The sequence below is a fragment of the Perca flavescens genome, chromosome 20 (assembly GCF_004354835.1).
Source record: "Perca flavescens isolate YP-PL-M2 chromosome 20, PFLA_1.0, whole genome shotgun sequence".
Taxonomy (NCBI): domain Eukaryota; kingdom Metazoa; phylum Chordata; class Actinopteri; order Perciformes; family Percidae; genus Perca; species Perca flavescens.
In genome coordinates this window covers 13,184,102-13,207,297 of record NC_041350.1, presented here as the reverse complement: position 1 = coordinate 13,207,297, position 23,196 = coordinate 13,184,102, and the positions used below count along the sequence as shown (strand labels likewise).

The window sequence follows — 23,196 nt, the reverse complement described above, 5'->3', positions numbered from 1 at the left end:
AGATATTTAATTTAACTATTTAACTTGCTTGAAAATCATGTCTTAATTTCTTCATGTATTATCCAGATGCTCTTTAAGAGGATACTATAAGGGCAAAATATAATGGATTGTAACTTTTAATGTTAAATATATTTTAATAAAAGTGAATTTACTGTTCAGCTGTTTGTTTTTTAAATCAGTCAACCCATTTACACAGATGGCGGTAATGAGGCAAACAATTAGAAAAGCTCTATGCAGTCTGCGCACGATAGAGGTTACAATGGGCTTTTAATAGGTGAAGCTACCTTCATTCATCCCTGTGAGTGCTGCGTAAAGACTTCTTCTCGTTGCTTAAACAGCCTTGGAGACAAGTCGCCCGAGCACAGCTACGCACTTCTGTGCGTCTGGCTCTGACATCATCGGCTATGAAGTTACAGATATGGCATTGCCCCTCTTGGAGACCGCTTAGTCTTGAGACGGACAGACTAAAGCCACCACCATCATGTCGCTCAGCTGGTCAGCAAAAGACCACAAAAATATGAATCAACCCGCCGCGACCGGGCAGAAACGATCGCGCAACGACACGGGGAACAAAGCGACGGTGGTGCTCGGTGCGCAGTGGGGAGACGAGGGCAAAGGAAAAGTTGTCGATTTGTTGGCGACTGACGCTGACGTTGTCTGCAGATGTCAGGTAAATGTTTTGATCCGTGATTTCAGATGAGCATTCACAGGGGCGTGTCATTGTATTAGCGCGGAATGCCATTAACTGTCACTGCTGTAACTGGCAGTTTGTTAAAGCGCAACAGGTGCTCAGGTTGAAAACGGTTGTTCTTCTGTGATCTGGGGAATACCCAACAGCATAAGTCCAATAAGTGGTGACTTCCTGGAAATTGTTATTTTGCTGAGCAAAATTGTTAGCTGGAAAACCTGTTGACTAATATTTGAGTATGTACTGCAGTTTAATAATGGTGAACTTAATGATTTGAATGATGGGATGATTTTACACATGCCAAATGTCTTTATCATTTTGTGCAAGTACAACTTCTGAGCCTGATTTCTCTCTTTAAGTATTGTACCCACCACCTCTAAACATAGTGTAAAGTTGCTCTGACTGACTCCTTCAGCTGATAACAAAGAGATTGAATTTAGGATGGATTGAATTCATAATAAAAACTCCAGACAGAAATCAGAGGTCACTCCAGCACTGGGAGGCAGAGGAACCTGCCAACAATTGCTGTGTGTATGTGTGTGTGTGTGTGTGTGTGTGTGTGTGTGTGTGTGTGTGTGTGTGTGTGTGTGTGTGTGTGTGTGTGTGTGTGTGTGTGTGAGAGTTCTCTCAACTGACAGGACTAGCACCCTGCGTTCTCAAGGCTTGAGAGCCCCACCCACTGGGCTAGAGAGAGGTCACATTCTCAGGGTGGCTTGATATGTGAGAAGGCCAGGACTTAGCCAGGGGGGAACAGAGTGGTGAATCCACCAGCACCAGCCAAATCTATTAAAATAGGTGCTGGAAAAGCTCTGTGAATTGGGAAGAGGGTGACTTATCATAGTTTCACGAAAATAAGATGAGACATCTTTTGTGGCGGTCTTGGATGTTAAGGTCATACTGTATTTAATTATATCGTCATCAAAACATTGACAGTATAAAGTATCACAATATGAATGTTGCTTTGATTAATAGGGGGGCAACAATGCAGGGCACACAGTGGTAGTGGACGGCAAGGAGTACGACTTCCACCTTCTCCCCAGTGGAATCATCAACTCCAAAAGCATATCACTCATCGGTAATGGCTTTAATATTCAGATTTATTGAGACAGCATGATGAAGAATATTAGTGCATTTGAGTCGACATATTCCTCTTCCTTGCTCTTGTAGGCAATGGAGTGGTTATACATCTACCCGGCCTGTTTGAAGAAGGCGATAAAAATGAAAAGAAAGGTATTTTAAGAAAGAATGAACTTCACACATAATGCGCTAGTGTAAATTAACGTTAGTGTGTACTCAGACTAGATGTCATTTCTATTCTCTAACCAGGTCTGAAAGGCTGGGAGAAGAGACTAATTGTCTCAGACAGAGCTCACCTTGGTATGTACAGTATATGCAATTGTTTATAGAGGTTTACTTCATTCAAATAAGTACAGCCTAAGTGCGTGAGGCCTTGTTTGCTTTCTCTCCGCAGTGTTTGATTTCCACCAGGTTGTCGATGGCTTACAGGAAACTGAGAGACAAGCACAAGAAGGAAAGAAGTAAGGATAGGAGAGGACAGCCCTGCCAACATTTTGCCAAAAGATACTATGCCACAATACACTACAGTCAGAACAAATTCCTACTTTAATTCCATTCTTTTTTTTTTTTTTTTTTTTACATCACTCACTTTGGCTTTTGTTTCATCATAACAGCATTGGAACAACCAAAAAGGGGATTGGACCTGCATACTCCAGCAAAGCATCTCGCACCGGCCTACGTGTGTGTGACCTCCTGGGTGACTTTAAGGACTTCTCTATGAAGTAGGGATCATGGGGCTATTCCAAACACCGAGACCAATACTATAATGTACAGTTGTGACATGATTCATGATTTATTTTCAGATTCAAGAACCTTGTCCACCAGTTTCAATCCATGTATCCAGCCTTGACAGTTGATGTTGAGGACCAACTGAAAAAACTCAAGGTATGTATTGATGAAACAGTGAGGAATTATTGTCATAACCTCCATCAATTATATATATTTCTGTTTTCCCTGTTGGGCGCAGGAATACGCTGAGAGATTGCGGCCGATGGTGAGAGACGGGGTCTATTACATGTACGAAGCTCTTCATGGATCTCCAAAGAAAATCTTGGTAGAAGGGGCCAATGCGGCTCTCCTCGACATTGACTTTGGTACGGTCAGCAGCAATAAAAATGGATTTTGATTTTAGCTTTTTTAAAAGCATGTGTTTTTGTTCATGGATCTGAGAAGGAGTCGTGCTATAGTGACCTTTACATTTTTCTCTTCAGGCACATATCCTTTTGTGACATCATCAAACTGCACCGTGGGCGGGGCATGCACTGGTCTTGGCATCCCGCCGCTGAATATTGGTGATGTGTTTGGTGTATCAAAGGCCTACACTACCCGAGTGGGAATTGGAGCCTTCCCAACAGAACAACTCAATGTAAAAGATTGATGTTAAAAATACTAAGATTACTGTGACATGTAGAGGTTGTCGCGTCTTTGCTGTCTCGGCCTTCATATTGTATGAAGAACAGACACATGACGTGTTATGTAACTCACAGATGTTGAACTTAACATGTACAGTTTGTTTGAGATCATGTGGCTGACACACAGGCAACAGGGCTGGAATGGGTGTTCCCTGGCTGAGTGCAGCTGTCAAATTTTGTGAGAGACAGACTCAAACACTCTTTACCTCCTATTCAGGTCTCACATTCACACAGGGATAAATTTAGGACCAGAGTCCGGGTTCAGGATATATTTACTGTGTGAGCTGGAGTTATATTACTTGTCACGGGAGCTGACCATAGGGACATAGGTCAAGATGTTAAAAGTCAATCCCCCCCAGCCCACGTAATGTTTTATTGTATTCAGCTGTGTTTATAACTAGCACAGCGATTGCATATGTATAGGTTTCTGTAGAATTATAAAATTCCTGACATCATTCAAGTTCATGAATAATAAAGTCACATGTAGGGCTGTTTTTTTTCCCCCACTGTTTACCACAGGCAGTAGGAGAGCTGCTGCAGACGAGGGGTCATGAGGTGGGTGTAACCACAGGAAGGAAGCGGCGTTGCGGCTGGTTGGATCTTGTCATTGTCAGATACGCTCATATGATTAATGGCTTCACTGCGTGAGTGGCTAGAACAGTTTAAGCAAATCATCAGGTGTTTTATGGTTGTTGTGTTTGAATATTGAAGCACATTTACCCTTAAAGCATAAGTTTTTTTTCTCCACCATAATATAATCATAAATCACATCATAATGATAATAAACAGCACATGTTGAACCCTATTGCATATCACCTGTCCAACAGCATTGCTTTGACAAAACTGGACATTCTGGATGTGCTGGATGAAATTAAAGTTGGCGTCGCCTACAAACTCAACGGAAAAAGAATTCCCCATTTCCCAGGTAATTCAACAAAAAAAGCCATAAGACCCACAAACTCATCTGGTCTGTTTGATGACAGATAACCTTTAGTTAAGATTGGTATTCATTGATTTTTTTTCCATAGCAAACATGGACGTTTTGCACAAAGTGGAGGTTGAGTATGAGACCTTCCCTGGTTGGAAGACGGACACGTCTGCAGCCAGGAAGTGGAACGACCTCCCAGCCAAGGCACAAAACTACATCCGCTTCATTGAGAACCACATTGGAGTTCCTAGTATGTTTGACACAAAATGACAAACTTACATATTGTAATTTTACTTTGCAGAGCACACAAATGAATATAAAAGAATTTAGATAACTATTGTCAACACTTTCCCTAAAGGCCTCCAAATCAAAATAAATAGTAATGCAGAAACTGCATATATTCCATTAGATGGCACTGTGTATTAAAAAATAGCCGTTTACCCATTTGGATAGATAGTACTTTTCTAATCTTACTCTCTTTTTCTTTGTCTCTCTTTAGTCAAATGGGTTGGTGTTGGAAAATCCAGAGAGTGCATGATCCAGATGTTCTAAAGGGAAACCTTTATCCCTCCTTGATGGAAGCACTGACGATGTGGCATCTTTTCATCATCTAAAATGATTTTCTCCTCATTATTTAATAAACAAAACATAAAGACCTATGTCACCTTTAAGCAGTGTTGGCTATGGTTGTTTTTTTTTTGCAATCAAATATTCTTGTTCTTTTTTATTACAATTATTTGATTTAATTATAAGGTAACTAAATCTATGGCTGTATCATAAATTTAATCAGCACAAATGATTTCAATTAAATGTTAATAGATCCATGGAAAAATTATCAGTTGATGTAAAAATCCGTAAACCACACACTGTTAGAGTTGTGTGTATTAGGACACCAATCTTCAGCTATTTATTCTTCTTTATTAAAATTAGGATATACAAAATTCGCGGCAGCCCGTGAAGGCAGCACGGTAGTCAATTTAGAACCAAACATCACGTGACAGCAGAACAATTTTCGGATAGGCTCTGAGCTTTCATGTGACAATAAAGGATGTGTGTGATTGGCTCGTTGCTGTCTCCATTACAATTTTCCCGCAACAAACAATTGTGGAAGTCCGTAGTACCACGGCGGGACTTTTTTTTGCTGAGAAAATGCCTAAACGCACTTGTCCTTTTCCGGAAACCTTCTCTTCCCAATACAAAATACATGTTGGACAACAGGAGCTGAATAATTATGGTGTGTTTGGCAACAAATACAGGCAAGAAATCTACGGTAAGTTACTCTACGCTAATGCTAGCGTCATCGTTGTGCACATTTGCTAACGTTAGTTGCTTGTGTTGTAGTAGTTGTATACAAATCACCCATATACATCCATAAAACGGTTGCGGTGGTCACTTTCGAGACACCTATAAAGATTAGTAGTGTAGCTACTATACTTAGTATATGACCTTATTAGTTTGGTCTTTGACATTAAAAACTTACGGTAAGACTTCGCTGTATTCCTGGTTTAGTCGCCATAACGTTAGCTACACCACTAACGTTACAATGCCGCCTGGCTGACTTTAATGTGCCGTAAACATCATTTTTAGGGTTCCCCGGCGCGGTCAGCATAGTTAGTCACGTCTATATTTTCTTATAGCAAAGACAAAGAACTTGCTTTTCAACGGTGCCAAAACTGTGGTGGGCAAAATATGGACTGGAGAGGAGAGATGCACCGATCCGCAGCCCACTGGACTTTTTGAGACACCTGCATGCAGCCAGACACTGCTGAGAGGACAGACGCTGATTGGACATGATGGGAGATTGACAAGAGCAAACGCTGCACAAGGTGAGCCTGAACGGATAGGCAGGTGGAAGGATCACTAAGTTACACTCCAGATATATTTTGAGAAGAATATGTTGTCACACTTAGGAATGGCAAGACCGCATGACAAATCTATTCTGATGTGTCAAATAAAAGGATGCGTGTGTCCCCTTCAGCGATCACAGTAGCCAGCCAAGCATTCATCCATTTATTTCAAGAATAGTATACAGGGAATATATTCGGTACACTTGTCAAGCTGCCCATTAACTCAAATATCTGAACAGCCAATCACGTGGCAGCAACTCAATGCCTTTTAGGCATGTAGACATGGTGAGGATGACCTGCTGAAGTTCAAACCAAGCATTAGAACGGGGAAGAAATGTGATTTAAGGTACTTTTGAACATGCAGATGGTAGGGTCAGAGTTTGGTGTAAACATGAAAGCATGGAGCTGCTGGTGTCATGTTTGGGGGATGTTTTATTGGCCCACTTTGGGCCCCTTACTGCCAATTGAGCATTGTTTAAACACCACAGCCTACCTGAGTATTATTGGTGACTATATCTATCCCTTTATGACCATAAAGGGATTGAATATGACCACAAGTTCACTGTACCCTACTCCAATAGGTCTCCCCCGCCACAAGTTATTATTAAATCCCACTGGCTTTCTTGGCAAGATCTGCCCTGCATAGCAGTCAAGCGCTAGGATTGGCCAGGCATCCATGCTTGTGCAACGTACCGGAACCTGAATTGTTCAGGTCCTATCCCCTGACCAATGGACTTGGTAGTGGTAGCGTAAACCCATTTGGGCAAGGTCCACAATCTATGACAGGGCAGACAGTAGTCACTGAAACAGAAAACGTTGGTGGGATTGACACAAATATAATAGTCTTAAAAATATGTAAGAACAGTTACAGAGCAGTACCTTGGTCCTTCAAAGCATACTAAAGGCAACCAATAAAAGTGGATCCTTTTTAAGAGTACCTGAAGAACTCCCTGAACCTCCCCAAACAAGACCGTTACAAAGTCCAAAACTGAGGGTGCATTATCAATTAAAGAGAGGTTCACATTTGATCAAATCTGTCCTTTTTTAAAGGGTAACTACTGGTTGTTTTTTTTTTTTTTTTTTTTTTTTTTTTTTTTTAACCTGGACCCTATTTTCCTAATGTTTTTTTATTAATTTTTTTTTGTGTGTGTCTAAGTGACTGATGGAACAACATTCTTTGAAATTGGTCCAGTATTAAGCGAGATTGCTGCAGTCGACAGCGGTGAAACGCGTCCGCTGCAATCCTTTCAGTCTTCTGGACTGAGCGCCCGGCGCCTCTTTGTTGGCCCGAGAACCACTGCTTGGCTCACCAATGGAATGGAGAGAGTTTCTGCAATGGACAAAGATAATTTATTATAATATTGGCAAGAGAGTTAATAATGAGAGAAGACAAATAATTATATTACAGTTACCTGATCTTTTGTAATTCCTGTTGGAACTGTTGGATGCTCCCTTTTGATGTGGACCGAATCAATGTTCTTCTTCTGGAGCTTGGCATAGAGGAAGTCTGTATGTGGCATGATGTGGTGATGAAGTTCCAGAAAGAACTTAAAATCCTGATCCTTCAGTAGCATGGCCAGGGCTCCTCCTTCTCTGACAGTATTGGGGTCAAAGTCACCGGAATCTTCTATGATCTCAAAACTGCAAATGAGATCCTCTCTGTGCTCAAACAGTATTGACAGTGCAGTAGCAATGGACTCAGCTGTAGCTGACTGCAGAGAACTCAAAAAAAAATCTTTCCTGCACGTTGTTTTTGTCGGCTCCACAAAATGTCAGTCTATATATCGACAAGGAAAGCTGCGCCCGGAGGAGAATCTTTTAAGAAACCAATTGGAGACCAGCTTCAGATCATATGCTTGCCAAAAGTTTAAGGACTCAGATAGACATCCATTTGCTCATGAAACATATTGAAACATAGAAAAGAGTTAACCAATTAAAGCCAGTTTTTATTAAATGCTGAGGCTCTTACTACCAGCCGGGACATCACATGAGTAAACTATTTTATTTTTTATTTCATTTTTGTATAAAAGTATTTCCATCCTATACTGATGGGGGCAGCGCCCTCTATTGACAAGCCTGCGCTGATTGTAGCTTGTTTTGCTGCTGCCGACTGCAGCTATCTTGCTTAATACTTAAGACCAATTTCAAAGATTGTTGATCCATCACTCACTTGGACACGCATATAGGAAGATAGGGTTGAAAAAACGGTAGTTACCCTTTTTAATGACCACCTAAATACATGCTGAATTTTACGTGGTCAAATTTCCCTGTTTTACCGGGTAATAAGTATCTGATGCACAATCATTGAGTACTGAGGGCGCACACGCAGACACAGGTTTTGTTTTTCAGAACTGGACCAAAGAGAGATCACTTCTCAACTGCAATTACAGTAGGGTTTTTTTTTTTTTCTTTTCTTTTAGAGTACAAGAGGTCACTTTACTCTTAAGGCCAAAAGCGGATGGTTAGTTCAGTTCATGCGTCTCGTCAGCAGGTGTCAGGGTTGTCACAGATTTGGATGCTCGGTTTGGTTACTTTTTATGCTAAATGCTCACCCGGTGTGCTGTATGAATGTGTGCTTTTTGTCTAGGTGCACCAGGGGCTCCTACAGGCTGCTGTGTGTGTCACAAGAGCCAGGGGTCCAGGACACCATGCTCCCAATGTGACCGTCTAGCCTGTTCCTCCTGTACTCGACAGTGCTCCAGCTGCTCCAGCCTCTGCTGCTCTGTCTGCACCATCATAGAGTAAGTCCAAATTTGATTTTCCTTTTCTATCAGTTCACTCACATACTAATGCACAGACATATTACATGTATACAGTATTATGCATATGTGTTTTTTAAAAAGCCGTATCTACATTAGTGTTATTGGTACTCCTTATGTATGGCTAATTGTGACAGTTTTTATTTTTTTAAGGATTACAACTATGGCAGCACGATATGACCTAAAATCGAAATCTCAATTAATTGCACGTTCTACCTCGATAACAATGAATGAACAATAATTATTCACGTTGTTCTAAATCATATTTTCTGAAGCCAAAATGTTTCCAGATGACCGACACCGTGTTTCTTTTGGGCACAAGTTGCTCAGTTGACTCAGACTCTGTTTGAGTTATCCTCCATTATGCTTTTCATGCGGCTGACTGGTCCGGGCGAAGTCTCGTGACTACATACGCGGTAGAATGTTTTTAAGGAGAAAATAGGCCCATCAACAGGAATAAATTATTGAATTATAGTCATGGGGAAAATTACGTCCATAACAGCTTCAGAATTTTAGTGTCGATACATTTTTGATTAATTGTCCAGCCCTAGATAAAACTGTCAAATTGGTTATAGAATTTATATTTAAAAAAACTAGGCATGCCTGCAAAGCTTCGTCTCTTCCGGACTTGCATTTGTGTTATTGTCATTAAAATGCAATTTCTTTATCAGCTAATGTAGGCAGGAAAATATTGCTCTTAAAGACATTCAGTGCATCCTTAGCTGGAATTCAGCTGCAGTGTTTTTCTTTTCTAGTAGTCGTAAAGTATCATTAGATCCCTTTTTAAACTCAGAGACTGTACATTGTGCGGTTAATTAGGTGTCCCTTGGAAAATCACTTTCTTTGTTATTAAAAACATGCTTATGAGATTTGGGGTGCAAGCGCTTTCTAACCTGTTCTGGGAAGGGTATTCCTCTCTGGCAGCAGACTGCAGTGCTGTAGGGTTTTATGCATACATGTCAGTGGACCAAAAAGTCATAGATTTATTGTATTTTACATAAAGAAAATCACGAGTTTGAATAACTCTTGGACAGGCCAAAACCATGACCCCTCTCAACCCGGAACCTTGTTGGGTTCCTATCAGTTTTGGCGGTAGTACCAGGAAGTTGCAAACAGAGCTCCCAAAAGTGAATTTGCTGGATGTTGAGACATCAAAAAGCAACAGAAGCAGGCAGGTAAATAGCAGCTCCTTCATCTTTGAGTATGAAGAAGCAAACTACACACTATTACAGCCACCTTTCAAGCCAACTGGGTGAGTATTTGATGCTTTAAATAACTTTTGGTAGGGGCATTGGTACAAGAGTTATTTTTATTAAACATGTAATCTATTACTGAATAGTTTCTATTCAGTTACTCGTGTCTGAGCAGGATCCATTATCATTGTAAGCCTTGTTCCCTAAAGGGTTTACCATTCCATTGAATGCACATTTTGCGTTGGGGCAGCGTGTGTGTTCCTTGTGAAATGATTTGCCTTGCTTTAAACTTCACATTTTGTGGCTGTAGCTAAGGTGGTAGAGCAGGTCAGCAATTAGGTCCAGTGATTTGCCGCCCATTTGTATGATGTCCTGCTGGGTTCTTTTTAAACCCCAAAGTAGATCATAAATAAATAGATCTCAACTTTTCTGACCGCACTTGAAGGCAGCTTCCTTTGACAGAGCGAGAAAGAGAAGACGTGCGACTGTTCTTTGTTGCAGCAAAAGTCAGCTTTTTTTTGATAAAGCATTCTTGTGGCAGCGATAGAGGCAGTGAGGCTTACTGTACGGGACTCTAACACTGCCTCCAAACAGACACTGCAAGGTGATGTCTGGTTAGCGTTTTTTCAAAAGATGAATCCGTCTCAACTTTTCGCTGCAGAAAGCTGCGTTTTCTTTTCAGCACCCCGCTGCGGCCCCACCGCCGCAGCACTACTCCCATTTTAAAATGAATGGGGAAGACTTGTGTTTTCCTGACCAACTGTCTGTATGTGAACACAGTCTTAAGAGTTGGTGGTTCAATGTCCTTTCCACTTAATGCCTTAAACAAGACACTGAAACTCAAACTGCTCACAATGTGAGTAGTATGGTGAGAAAAAGATGTTTTTGACAAGTGTTTGTTTAAATAAATGTAATGTTTTCTCTTTTGATCCACAGTTACAGCGGACAATATGATGAAGTACTGTGCTGCAGTTGCTCGACGTAAAGAGACCAACGGAGTGATCAGGAGTTTATCCTGGAACATATGTAGTTGCCTCACATGATATTACTAAGACTGCATTTTATACCTGTGATTCTTTTTTTTTTTTTTTTTTTAATGTAATCCAAATGTTTTCTTGTAAATATGTATTGCATTCCAAAAGTGACTGAAATAAACTTAAACAATTTTGTATACAGTTAAATGTTGTGATCTGTAGGCACACCGTAAGGTCATTGTTGAATAATGCAGGAAACAAAATTGGATGTCTGAACAAAAGAAATCCGCCAATTGGCTTAAAAAGTTACCCAACCAACCAAATGTGTTGTAGATACATCAGCAGGTGGCAGCACACTTCAAGGTATCAGCTGAGGGAGGAGTTCCTTTCAGTCTGGGCCATGTTCAGGGTAATGCATAAACCCTGCTTACTCGCTGGATGAACACATTTATCACTATGCTAAAGAAGCATATTTTCAGCCATTTAGTAGAGTGTGAAAGTTTTGGCTTGGCAATGAAGATTAAATTCTGATCCAGCATGTCACGACTGACCTTGAGAATCTGCTATCAAATGTATTTATTAAATCAAATGTATTTTTTTATAAAAAATAAAAATAAAAAGACTCCGAAGTTGAACAGTAGCAGGACTTCCTCAGCACAGTTTGGCCACAATTATCCCATCTAGATGTGACCTTGAGAGGCAGTCATCACTTGGTGTTGGCTCAGACACTGATGACTGCTTTCAGGGTCAGGTATTGTACACTGTGAGTAATTGTTCTTGGTGGCAGATGTCCCGAACACTGCTTTATAGACATCAATCACATGACATTGTGTTAAAGATGTTGGATTGGATGAGTGCATTTCCTGGAGCTTACTGCAAGTGTGCCGATGAGCTGTTGAGTCACATCCCATGCTCAGCAGGCCAGTTGTGGCTCCGGTCTTTGGGGAGCTCTGCAGTTGGTGTTAGAGGGCATCGCTTGATTTCTGGCTGAATGAACAGACAGCTGCTGGCAGGCAAGGCGTCAAGTTGTCTGCACATTTCTTGATAAAGCTTTAAGGAACTCACAAGTGGCTGTCAAACACTTGTACAGAAGACTTTTTTTTTTGTTTAATAGGTTTATTGAATAAAGTTATTGAATATTTGTTATTTCCGGCTTCTCAAATGTAGGAATGTACTTTTTTATTAAAAATAAATCAAATCAACAAGTAACCCACAACATTTCAAACAAGTGTATTATATTATGTTACTTATTATATTACTTATACTATACTACTTATATTACTAGTGAAGGTTTGAAATGATCCGTTGTCTCTGACTTAATCCAGAATTCTAAGATGTGCAGCCTAATAATAACTTTGAGGTAGAGCTAGACATGCACTTTTTTTTTTAAAAGATTTTTTTGGGAGGCATTTTCAGCCTTTATTTTGATAGGACAGCAGAAGACATGAAAGGGGAGAGAGAGGGAATGACATGCAGCAAAGGGCCGCAGGTCGGACTCCAACCCGGGCCCGCTGCATCGAGGAGTAAACCTCTAAATGTGGGCGCCTGCTCTACCAACTGAGCTATGCGGGCGCCCATAAGACATGCACTTTTAAATTCACTTTAAATGTATTGTCTTGTCAGTCTGTCAAACATTTTGTACGTGGACACATATTGTTACGGTTACACTGCGAACTGACCTCCTAGTCACCTCTATTCTCTCCTCCAAAGTCTAGTGAGCATCCCCCTGGTCCCGTTTGACCTGGGAGATGAGTTTATCTTACCGGCTGAGTAACGCTGTTCCGAATCCCTGTGTCGACCATCAGAAAGTCACTTCAGTATCCAGTTGTTTCAGCCAATTTCCTGTGATGGATTATTGCATGGGACCTCCCTTTAGTACCCTTGTATCTAGAAGAAAGGGGAGTAACGTAAATCATGCCAGTGGAGAAAATGGTGTCTGCAAAGAACACAATCTCGTGATTCATTCACCATACACTCTGGTTTAATCTCAGCTATTGCCTCAATATTTAAAGAAAATAGTATTGGTGATACAGGTATCCCGTTGTCTTGTATGTCTCCCAAATCTGAAAAATAAGGAATAAATTTTTTTTACTTTGACTTCAGATACAGAAAATTACAGATGTGGTTTAGACAGGACTCACCTGTCTGTCATCCAAAACATTTACCGTATTCACTGTTAACTTATTAGAGGGAAGAATGCTGATGCTCAGGCTCCCCTCCTTGATCTCTGTTAACTCCATAATGATGTGTTTATGTACCTTCAAAACAACACAGCACAGCTGTCAAGGTTTTCAGCACATCCCCATCCATGACATTCAAAGAAAGGAGACAAAAAAAAAAAAAAAAAAAGGGGTCACGGTGTGCTTCCCTCCGCCCTCCCACGAATGGTCCTCATCTTCTCCCTGGTGCATGTATGGGCTGGGTGTCTGTGATGAGAAGGGGGCCACATAATCACCCACGGCGCTCCAGACACGACCAACTGCAGTCGGCCAGCGGGAGCACGTGGCTTTGTCTTTCACCCATTCTTGTGGGGACCAGCTGTGATCTGAGTGTGGCAAGCGTCAAGCCCAGTGATGCTGCTGCTATAAATATGCGTCAACGAGTGTGAGTAAGTGACAGCTGTATAGTGGACCAAGGACACACTGTCTTGGCACTGTTAGGGCGAGCCACTCCAAAAAAGGCCAACCCAGTGTGAGAGCACTAGTTGATATGTATTTATGCACTTGTAGCAATTGAGTGCAGCTTTAGATTGCGATTAAGAACTGCTTCAAATGTGAACGCAGCCTTACAAGTTCGCAATAATGGTCACATATTGAGGTTGTTTTTTTACACCACACTAAATATTATTAATTGGGAATTATTCTTGGACACAATGTGATTTTCTGAAAGTCAAAAGAATTGCACCTCCAAAATTAAGTGGATGATAACCATATGCATGTGTGTTCATACGGAGAGAGAAGAAGAAAACTACCGTGCGTGCGTGCGTGCGTGCGTGCGTGCGTGCGTGTGTGTGCGCATTGTCTGTACACAAGCGCATGTGTGACTGTTTGTGTGCCCTTTTCAAGTGTGACCACCTGTCCTTTGTTAAGAAATAAATAAATAAACACAGGCCACACCAGCTGTCCCTGGCAGTCCGTCCCTTCAGAGGTCAAGGGCTCCCACCGCTGGCCTTGTTGAGGTGGTGGACACTTACAACTTTCCTCTCAACTTCTCTCAAGTACCTCTAAATACACACACACACACACACACACACACACACACACAAAACCACTCACAGTCAAATGAGCCAGGCTTTGAGCCTCTGAGAGGAATGTTTTATTACACCATCGAGTTACACTGCACATATCGCAGCTCGTCACCCTGCAGCTAAGCCCTATCACATGGCCCCTACTTTCCATGTGAAGGTTTGGATCCATAAAGAAAAGCACACACACCAGGCTGTCTAAGCCCTGGATCCCGTTAGGCAGATGTGAGATGTTGGTGCCAGCGAGCGCTCTGAGGCCTGCTGCTGTGGATGTTTACAGTGTGAGGTGGCCACAGCATTGCGGAGGGCCCTTATTTACTGTGAGCTGGCTGGGGCTGTTCAGGGTGTTTATGAATGATCTTGGGAGGACATTGTTTTCTTTATGTTGGAGCTGCCTGGCTAGCGCCACTGTGTCGTCTGTTTGTGCATAAAGTACGTGCTGTGGAGCTGGGCCAGACAATAGCCTGGCTGAGCTACTACCCACGCACACAATAGAGTGGTGGGATGAGGCCGTGGTTTGGGGGGCTGTGGGGGTGGAGGTAGGATAAATGGGGGCAGGGGCAGTTGGATGCGGCCCTTGTCTATATGGCGTTCCCAGAAGGGGTGAGCTGGGATTGGGGGGAGGGTGGTGGGAACCCGAGCACATCCCCATTGGGATCACGTAGCAGAGCAGCTGGATTTCTTTCATGGTGCAGCGGGGAAATAATTAAAAGTTCTCGCCATTGAAAATGTCCAGTGAATGGGCATGAATCCCTCAAGTAGACACACATTTGGTAGGTTTGTTTACTTACAAATAGATGTGTGAGTGTGTGTGTGTGTGTAGAAGATATAAGTTAAGTTTTAGTAATAATTACAGAACAAAGTCAGCTGGCTTTGTTATCTCCGGTTTATCTGTTTTGGAGAGTATTGGCAACAGGTCAGGAACAATAGGAGCCCAGCTTGAAATTGCTCCGTCCTTGAGCTGAGTTTATGGTTTCAGAGGGATAGGGCCTGTAAGACCAGCAGTATTATCACTTTCTGTTGTCTGTGTACACATTGCAGTGCTGCCCACACACACACACACGCTATCTGGCCGATTGTTGCTGCTGTGTATCAGTCTACTTTGACTTTTCTTATTAAATTCAAAGCTCATCTTGTGCTTAAAGTATTTTGTCTGAAATTGATACATTGACTGGTGTGAAAACTAGCGCGAGTGCAAAAAATAAAAAATAAAATCCACACAGAGAGAAAGTTGTTCCATTTAATTCTATGCATAATCTTAAGAAAGATCTAAATCAAGATTGTCACATTTCCACAGCACACGCACACAAGCACACTCCAAAAGCGCAAACAAAGAAAATGCACATACAGTTATAGATCAAGAGTAAATTGCCTCAGTATCTAAGCAATGTCAATTCTGCATAAAGATTGTCCTCTAATCTCTACACCACTAACACTGAAGCAATTGATTACTATAAAATATACCTTTATTAAAAAATTATATTAAATTCTAATGGCACTTCTACAAATTCTATTAAAAAGACTTTTGTTTGACATTTAGAAGCTTTTTTTCCTTTACCAAATTAGAACTGAGACAGTCAAACGTTGCACAAGAAGCAAATGCAATAATAAATATTTCTCATGATTATACACAATTTCACAGTTGTAACCTGCAGAGGACAAAATTCCAGTATTGGTAAAGTAATTTTTTTTTTTTTTGACTTAAAGATCATACAGCATGAGTTAGGCAAACATACGTAGCCCTCGATCAAGAGTAGCGCCGTTTCCATACAAGTCAACAGTCAAAATCTCAAGTGTTTCACATTCAACAGTGACATTAACTAAATAAACAGACTGTTAGTTCCCAGTAGTATTGGCTACTAAAAGCCAAATCACAAAAATGCATGTCTTCAGTTCAACACAAACAGATTTATTCACAAAAATGGTCAAATAAATCTCAAATGTAATCTCTTGCAAAGCAGCAAAAAAAGAAATGGACTTGAAAACTTCGTTACTCAGATTTTTGACATGATAGAAAAAAAAACAGGAACAACACTTGTTAATCACTTCAATGGGTTTTTGTTGCTGTGATGTGAACTTTACCGCCGCAGACAAGGGCAAACATGTACAATATAGAAAAAGGGCTTCTCCAGATGCAACACCTAGTCGTGTCTACAAGGCACATTTGGTGATCATTCTGGAGGTATAAATAAAGACGGCAAACAATAAAAAGAAAAGAAATTCTTCACATATCGTTAGTTTTTCTACCTCTGTACACATGTACATTAAAGAATCAAGCAATTTAACTTGCACCATATAAGAAACGTTCCTTTAAAAAAACTAAAACAGTGACAAAATCTACATTCCTGTGTTCTGATTGAAATAGACATTATTAACACTACACAACAGCTATGTATCTGACATGTATTGTTCTTACTGAAGTGATTAAACTCTCAGGGTATGCGAACGGCACGAGTGTTAGTGCAACAGCCAGATCACATTTCTTGTAAAGTAACGCACAAGCCTTGTACATTCAAGCCCCATCGCTGACTGCAGGTCAGGGAGTAGAATGAAAACAGATTGCGGTAATTCTCAGAGAAAATGCTTTTGACTCGTCCTGAAAGAAGTCTTGATGATTAACATAAAAAAAAATTAAAAAAAACACCTTAGGGTAGGCTATACTGAAATGGATAGGTAGTCAGCACTTACATTTGACATGTATTGTTACAGTTGCCAGACATATTTTTTAGTGTTTTTAAATCTAGCACTTGGAAAACAATTCTCTGATAATTCTGATATGCTCCTGATGGATGTGCAATCAAATTACTGTGGTATATCCTCCATGTAGATGAACAATGAAGCGTTTATCTACTGCATGCTGGGATGGGGGGGGGGGCTGTTCTTTGATGCCTCCAAAACAATACACCTGTTTACAGTGTCCTTGGTCTCCCTCTGCTAAATACATTTCTCACATTCCAATGGCTCCATTCAATACAGAAAAGTGCAAAGAGAGACTTACGCTGCCTTTTCTCCCCACAGCTAGCACAGAGATACACAATGATCCCTTAAGAATTACCTGGGATTTGGTGGTGGGGGGGCCGGGGGGGACACAATGCCTGTATTGTCTCCTTTCTATAGGTAGCCAGTGCCGTATCAGTGTGGCTGTGCTTGTGAACAACTGTTTCCTAGGGGAAGGAACCAAACTCCTTGGGGAAGACGTGACACTTTTAAGAGACTGCAGTCTTGATAAGACACCTGACTCTCTCCACCTTACACATGTTGTAACACGGAACAACAAAAACAGTTTGATAAATAGAATATATATTTACATTAAATATACATATAGTAAGAAATAGCAGCCTAGACAATAGTGTTGAAACTATATGCATGCTTAAAACAAGTGCTTCTCTATGTTCCATGTGACAAATCTTGAACACCCAGCAGAGATTTCTAGACGGTATATTAAAATACCATTACATGAACTGGATTTGCACAGAGAAAACGAACAGACAGCCCTAATACCAGTTAATGAGTACCAAGATCGCTAGGCAAGACGCGGCGTCTTTCAAGCTTATAGAAATAAGAAGTACACCTACAGTAAACCCTGAACCAAGTCAAACTAATAAATAAATTCTGGTCAAGTCTTCTCAGGACAGATTAGACAAATGCGCCCCCTGCTAAGAATCCAGATAGCATCTATGTGAACAGACAGACAGAAGAAATCCATTTCCTGCCCAAAGATTCTTTCAAGGAGAAGCATCTCTAAAGGCTCCAGCTTCATCAGTAGTAACGTACACACGTACAGTAAGAAGATATTATGATGTGAAAAGATTAATTCAAAGAACGAAAAGTCAGTAGATTGAGCTGAATGGCACTTGGAGCGCAGCTTTGATGACACCAACAAAGTACTATCCACCTGTCTCCCTCCCTCCCTCCCTGCCTGCCTGCTGAGGGTTTGCCCTAAACACCGTGTCAGTGTACCCTTTACGCCATACCACGAAATAACAAGGTCATTTACTGGCAACCATTTTTCTTTTAACCCAAACAAGTCAATAACTATTTAATTGACGAGAGCTTGATTTACGCACTTTTATTACATTCTTGTAAATGATTTAACTAAGGTTGCACATGGATCAATTGGCATTCCAGAGTAGACAATTACCTTTGTTACCGCCTGGTATGTGGAGTGTACTCCAGATTTTTTTTCTTCTTTTTTTTTTTTAAAGGCCTGAAAACTCACAGAACTTTACAAGAAGGCATAGTGATATATCTCATTCTTGTCTAAGTAAGTACACTAGGTGAAGTGATAAGCATTTTAGTAGGCACCAGTGTTACAGGCATTAGCTTTTGACTACTCTCCATCCTTCCTCTGATTATACAACTTATTTTTAAGTAGCAAATTAGAAGGCCGTTCCATTGATATGTGCTCGCATACATTAGCAACTAAAGAGCTGGTATCTCACCCCAAGGCAACAAAAAAAGAAAGGAAATATGGTGATATGATGGTCTGCTTGCCTCTTGTTATAAACAACATAAAACTAACCAACTTCATTTCAACCAAACAAAAATTCTACTTCCATGATAAAAATAGTTATACTTCCAGTAGTCAAACTTCATTAGTTTTGCTGCCTTATAGTAGTTTACTTTGTTAAGGACTAAACAAATCCCAAAAAATAAATAAAATAATAATAATAATAATAATAATAATAATAATAATAATAATAATAAGAGTTTAAAATCATATATTGCTACTTGCGGACGGTTCTGATCTCCCATGTGCACAAATAAAAGTCTCACTCACTCTGACGATTGTATTAACATGTGTTAGCATTAGCTATCACCCATTTGCCCATAGGGTACGAACATAGGATGCTTTTTCTTTCAGCAAATATACTCCTTAAATTAACTCAACAGATTGACACAAACAAAAGAGAAACAAACAAGTGCATCATCTGATTTGTTCACCTTCGTCCACACAGATCCAGCTTGGGTTTCACAGCACCCATGTTTATCCTAACAGCCTGTGCACCTTCAACTGTCTGCTTCTGACCATCATGTATGCCTGTGACACAGAAAACAGCTCCAGTTTTTAACATTGCTACATCTTTAACTTGAGAAATGCCACATGGGGTAGAATCCAAAAACATCTCCAACAACCTGCCAACGTGTGTGTACTAATGGGGAAAGTGTTCAGTAGTAGTTTTCAGTGTATGAAACGACATTTGGTCTTGTGTCATGGCACTGGTGAGAGGTCTTTTATCCAATGGCGAGAGTCTTGACAAGGCCACAGTGAAACTTCCTGATGTGGCGGTAGAGGTCCCCAGACTGGGTGAAGCGCCGTTCGCACCACTTACAAGCGTGAGGCTTCTCGCGTGTGTGGACTACAGCGTGCCGACTCAAGTTATGGGAGTACTGGAAGCTCTTGCCACACTGGCCACAGGTGTACGGCTTCTCGCCGGAGTGTGTGCGCTCGTGACGCTTGAGGGTGTACATGCAAGAGAAGGTCTTGTTGCACTGCATGCAGGTGGGGACCGAGCCGTCGGGGGACAACTTGGAGCGAGCGCCGTCCTTCTCACGGAAGTGGGAGCTGAGGTGCAGTTGCAGCACATGGGGGCTGGGGAAGACTTTACTGCAGAGGGGGCACACGCACACCTGTTGCCCCGGGGGCAGGAGCACCCCGCTGGAGGTGGAGATGTCTGAAGAGGCCAAGTCGTCCTCCTCCTCCTCCTCGCTGTCCCCCAGCAGCCTACCCCTCCTCTCCTCTACCTCCCTGCCTGGGGCGCCCTCCCTCCCTCTGCAGGCCTCCCCCTCCTCGTCCATCAGGTCCTCCTCCTGGGAGAGCAGGGCGGCTGTGGAGCCGTTGTTGCCTGGGAAGAGGGCAGCGAACCCTGTCACCACTGAGCTCCTGGCACTATTCCCAAAGCGCTGGCTCTCAGGGCTCATCGGCTCACTGTCCTCCTGCTCTGACAGCAAGTCGTGTTCGTCTTTAACAAGTGGCTCAGTGCCCTGCTGCTGGCTGTCGAGGGCCAGCTGTCCCGAGATGTAGGAGGGGTGTAAGGGATCTCTGCTAGACAGAGGCTTGAAAGACAAATCCAGTGCACAGTCCATGTCATCTGAAGCCCGGGACCTCTGGGACAGCGATACGGTGGAACTACTGACATCAGCTTTTGTTTTTCCAGCTGTTTGGACGCAGGGCTCGGCCTCTGCTGACAAATAATTGACACCTACAAGGTCCGGGGACCTGCCAGAGTGACCGTTTGCCTTCTGCCTGCTCCATGCAGACCTATCACAATCTGTGACAGCCAGCCTGACTTCGCTGTTGTCCATGTCAAACTCGTCTGCCGGGGGGGCTCTGTGAAGCCCCTGAGACTGTGTCTGGGCCTGTCGCCGGATGAGCTGCTTACTGTGCAGCTCGCCTTCGGAGGAATTTTCCCTGTCCAGACAGCCGAGTCCCAAACCCTCACTTATCTTTTCATCCAGAGAGGAGAGTTCCTTATCTTTAAGCTTGCCTTTACACACTTTCACTATATCATACATGTGGAGGTAACTGGCTGCTGCCAGGACATCCTCCACCGGGAGAGAGCTGAATTCCAACTTCCCCTCATACATAAATTCAAGGAGCAGACTGAAAGCCGGGGCTGTCACAATGTCACTGTTGAGATGCACAACGTCCCTTTTGTCCAGCTGGTCCCTGTAGAAGAGATGGAAGTACATGCTGCAGGAGGCCAGCACGGCTCTGTGCGCTTTGAATCGAGCCTCCCCGACAAGAACAGTGCAGTCACAGAGGAAACCTTGGTGACGCTGCTGACTCAGACACTGCAGCAACTGGCGGCTATGGTCTGGGAACTCCATTCTTCCTTCATAACCTGATGAAAAACAGGAAAAACAGGATACTGGATAAACGAAATGAAGCCATTTAGAGGGCACAGCGGAGCTGCCGTCGCATATCCGAGGCAGACACAAAGTAACCAAAAGCAGAGGCAATGTGAGGAATAGCGTAAACCAAATCATTTAAAAGTATAAGCAAAGATAGGCTGGAAGACAATAGACCTGTAAAAAAAAAAAGAAAAAAGAAAAATACAAGTTCGTGAAATCATTCACAAATACAAAACTTTATTCAGAAAGAATGAATTCCCCCAAAAAGGTCTACAGCAATAACTTTATCCAACTTGAGAACATAAATCCCACATTCTTTCCAGTGGTGCAGGATACGCTACGCTGCGCTCACCCACCCATGTATTACGGTGTAAACGGAATCCACTCTCCAAATTATCCGAAGTATTCCGGGTTTGTTGTAAGTCAGCCTACTTCTTGTGCTTCCAAAATTTGCGATAAGTGACGCCCAAGCGCGTTCCCAATCGCACGCGAAAACAGCGGTGTTTACAGAACAAGCAAGCGGGACTGGGAATGATAGCACTCGTCCATCGGGGGAAGGAGGCTAACATGAAAAAATAAGAGCAGTGCAGAGTGAGTAAACTGGTGCTCTGTTTGCTAATTACACTGCAAGCTGTGGAGTCAGCTGCTCTGACATCACCGCAATGGAAACGCTACCTCCAGCTGTGCTCCTCTTTAAGCCATATGTTAACTCTGTGCTAGGCGGTCTAAACTACACACACACACACACACAACCACAACTTGTAAAAAAGAAAAGAATGGACTCACAAGTGTCACAAGATTACACGGAATTTCTAACTTCTTTTAATCGGGTAATTTATCACCAAAGGGAGAGAAAAAAATGCAGCCGACAACCGCGGAGGAGAATAAAAACGCTTTTACGCACTCATCAGAAACACGCGCACAACTGTGAAATATTTGTTTAAAGGAGTTAATTCGAAACAGAAAAGGCAGATGGTAAGAAAAAAAAAGTCGAGTGAATTGAATATTAAAGTTTGATGCTGTCGCGAAAAAATGTGCATATGTAGAATTTTGCGCGCAGCAGTTATTTTAATAAGAGAAAGAAATGTGTAAAGAGTATACAGGGGAGCCAAGGACACAGTAAACCGAGCTCCATGTCCGTGTTGGGCAACGCATTGCTAGGAGCCTTTTAAACAGCAGAGGAACTCACAGCAACTGCGCTGAACGAAGAGGCGAGGGGACACTCTTTAACTTTCGCTTCCTCCGTTTAAAAGCACACAAACACTGTACTTACATTTATTTCTGCCCGGTTCGTCGTGTTCTTTCCTAGAAGCTCCCACGTCCTTTCATGATGTGCGGCCAGATGTTCGCTTCTCCTTGTCGTTTCTTGAGCTTCAGTCCGACCCTGGCAAGGCAGGCTGCACTCAGCGCTGCTGTGTGTCAAGCAGGTTGATAATGGCACAAGTCTCGCGATATCGCGCGGCTACAATAAGTTCTGTACTACTCCGTGAACTCACACAGCGGCAGCAAGTAGCAGAGTACACTGGGAACATCAATTGGCTGTCTTATTACAACACCTGTCCCATGAGCGGGGGGGGGGACTTTAAGTGTGATAAATCCGGAAGTAGCCTATCGCAAAGTAGAGGAACGGACAAATAGAGCAATTGATGACTTTTGTAAGATATGGCTTCAAGTAGCCAGTCTAATCATTAAAGTTGCATGTTTAAATGTGTTATTTGATTGGGGGAAAAAACGCACCCTGTCTGCTCTTTCCTTTTCTATCCAGATCTGTTTGAAGATCATATGATTTAAATTTCCAATCCAGAATGTAAATTGGATTTGCAAGCTTCCCGAAATGTTACCTTTTTTTTTTTTTTTTAATGTCTGCTGTGGATAAAAGAAACCCTTTTGTCACAAATAATCGATATTGAAAGTATCCAAAACTGAGAATTATAAATCACGCTTTGTTCATTTGGAGGGTCAATGGACTATTGGGAACTTTTAAGGGCTGTTCTCCCTAATCCTGCTTTGGGTTGTGGAATTCCCTGGCACCACAACCCAGTGCCTTTGTTTTCTCAGACCAAACCAGCTCCAGGCTGTGACTTATTTAGCCTAAATTGTCTGAAGATACAAATTATGCTGGTTTATGTGAAGTATGTTTGAAGAAAAAAAGTCACACATTTGATTAGACTATCAGGCATTGCAAAAAAAAATAAAACAAACACAGTCTCCGGACTCTG

General features: G+C 42.1%; 3 protein-coding genes across 3 annotated transcripts; 2 read left to right on the top strand and 1 right to left on the bottom strand.

The window, feature by feature from the left end:
- The first annotated feature begins 366 nt into the window (after positions 1-366).
- On the top strand, positions 367-4,776 carry adss1 (adenylosuccinate synthase 1). Its single transcript, XM_028566689.1, has 13 exons — positions 367-670; positions 1,661-1,763; positions 1,856-1,918; positions 2,015-2,065; positions 2,160-2,226; positions 2,380-2,487; positions 2,569-2,650; positions 2,733-2,859; positions 2,977-3,131; positions 3,697-3,821; positions 4,005-4,102; positions 4,206-4,355; positions 4,605-4,776. The coding sequence occupies exons 1-13, from the start codon at positions 482-484 to the stop codon at positions 4,655-4,657; spliced, it is 1,371 nt and encodes a 456-aa protein (XP_028422490.1). The 5' UTR covers positions 367-481; the 3' UTR covers positions 4,658-4,776.
- A 389-nt stretch (positions 4,777-5,165) lies between these two features.
- Positions 5,166-11,085, top strand: siva1 (SIVA1, apoptosis-inducing factor). The gene is made up of 4 exons (XM_028565917.1): positions 5,166-5,375; positions 5,743-5,931; positions 8,540-8,693; positions 10,841-11,085. Exons 1-4 carry the CDS (start codon positions 5,255-5,257, stop codon positions 10,887-10,889), a joined length of 513 nt encoding a protein of 170 aa, XP_028421718.1. The 5' UTR covers positions 5,166-5,254; the 3' UTR covers positions 10,890-11,085.
- A 4,263-nt stretch (positions 11,086-15,348) lies between these two features.
- On the bottom strand, positions 15,349-22,473 carry zbtb42 (zinc finger and BTB domain containing 42). Its single transcript, XM_028566300.1, has 2 exons — positions 22,251-22,473; positions 15,349-20,967 (listed from the first exon to the last, which is right to left on the bottom strand). Exon 2 carries the CDS (start codon positions 20,951-20,953, stop codon positions 19,358-19,360), a length of 1,596 nt encoding a protein of 531 aa, XP_028422101.1. The 5' UTR covers positions 20,954-20,967; positions 22,251-22,473; the 3' UTR covers positions 15,349-19,357.
- Between the last annotated feature and the right edge of the window lie 723 nt (positions 22,474-23,196).

Bases quoted from the DNA above. Each gene is read 5' to 3' on its own strand.
- adss1 (XM_028566689.1), top strand. From the start codon at position 482: ATGTCGCTCAGCTGGTCAGCAAAAGACCACAAAAATATGAATCAACCC. The intron at 4,103-4,205 runs GTAATTCAACAA...TTTTTTCCATAG, and splicing joins AAGAATTCCCCATTTCCCAG to CAAACATGGACGTTTTGCAC. The intron at 4,356-4,604 runs GTATGTTTGACA...GTCTCTCTTTAG, and splicing joins GAACCACATTGGAGTTCCTA to TCAAATGGGTTGGTGTTGGA.
- siva1 (XM_028565917.1), top strand. From the start codon at position 5,255: ATGCCTAAACGCACTTGTCCTTTTCCGGAAACCTTCTCTTCCCAATAC. The intron at 5,376-5,742 runs GTAAGTTACTCT...ATTTTCTTATAG, and splicing joins ATACAGGCAAGAAATCTACG to CAAAGACAAAGAACTTGCTT. The intron at 8,694-10,840 runs GTAAGTCCAAAT...TTTGATCCACAG, and splicing joins TCTGTCTGCACCATCATAGA to TTACAGCGGACAATATGATG.
- zbtb42 (XM_028566300.1), bottom strand. From the start codon at position 20,953: ATGGAGTTCCCAGACCATAGCCGCCAGTTGCTGCAGTGTCTGAGTCAG.